Source organism: Condylura cristata, unplaced genomic scaffold (genome assembly GCF_000260355.1).
Source record: "Condylura cristata isolate star-nosed mole 26May11 unplaced genomic scaffold, ConCri1.0 scaffold00015, whole genome shotgun sequence".
In the NCBI taxonomy this organism is placed as follows: Eukaryota; Metazoa; Chordata; class Mammalia; order Eulipotyphla; family Talpidae; genus Condylura; species Condylura cristata.
In genome coordinates, this window is record NW_004567116.1 from 628,250 (window position 1) to 628,958 (window position 709).

Genomic DNA, 709 nt, shown 5'->3' on the forward strand with positions numbered 1-709 from the left:
GCAGGCCGACCGGAGCGCGGCGCCGGCTTCCCGTGAGTCCGTCGGCACGCCTGCGCTAACCTGCCTTGTCTTCTCTTTCAGACGGGGAACTGGTGCTTTTAAATCCAGAGTGGGACTGCCCGCGCCTGCTCCTGTTATCAATAGCAAATACGGACTCAGAGAGACAGACAAACGTCTGAATAGACTTAAAAAGTTAGGCGACAGCAGCAAAAACTCAGACAGTCAGTCTGTCAGCTCTAACACTGATGCAGACACCACTCAGGAAAATAACAATGCAAGTAAGTGGGGCCCGGAGCCCGCCCCAGCGCCCCGTGCGCCCGCGTCGCGGCGTGCGCTGCTTTGGTCTCGAGACTGGGCAGAGGCCCTCCGGCGAGCTGGCCTCCCGCCTCTGCTCGGGCCGTGCGCTGTGCCGAACACGCGGTCGAGGTGTTAGGGTCGCGCGAACCGCGGGCCACAGGGCGCCGTGCTGGCCGGGCCGCGGGGCGGGGCGGAGCTGCGGGCCGCCAGGCCTTCCTGCCTTGTTCAAGCCGCCCACTGAGCTCCAGACTCAGAGTGGCGTCACTGCCGTGCTGGCCACACGGGGAGTGGCCACAGGGGCGAAGAGGAGGACGGGCAGGTGCTAAGGCGCCCACCGTGCGTGGGGCGAGCGCTCCGGGGCTGGGAGACAACGGCGGAGGGGAGAGCCCGGGTGGGCGGAAGGAAACCCGCT

General features: G+C 66.1%; 1 protein-coding gene across 1 annotated transcript in view; it reads left to right on the forward strand.

The window, feature by feature from the left end:
- The window catches only part of SUV420H1 (suppressor of variegation 4-20 homolog 1 (Drosophila)), a 26,064-nt gene that overhangs the window by 16,623 nt on the left and 8,732 nt on the right, over positions 1–709 (forward strand). Inside the window, exon 9 of the mRNA XM_012725116.1 lies at positions 82–278. Coding sequence (XP_012580570.1) covers positions 82–278 — 197 coding nt within the window. The remainder of the gene's footprint in view (positions 1–81; positions 279–709) is intronic.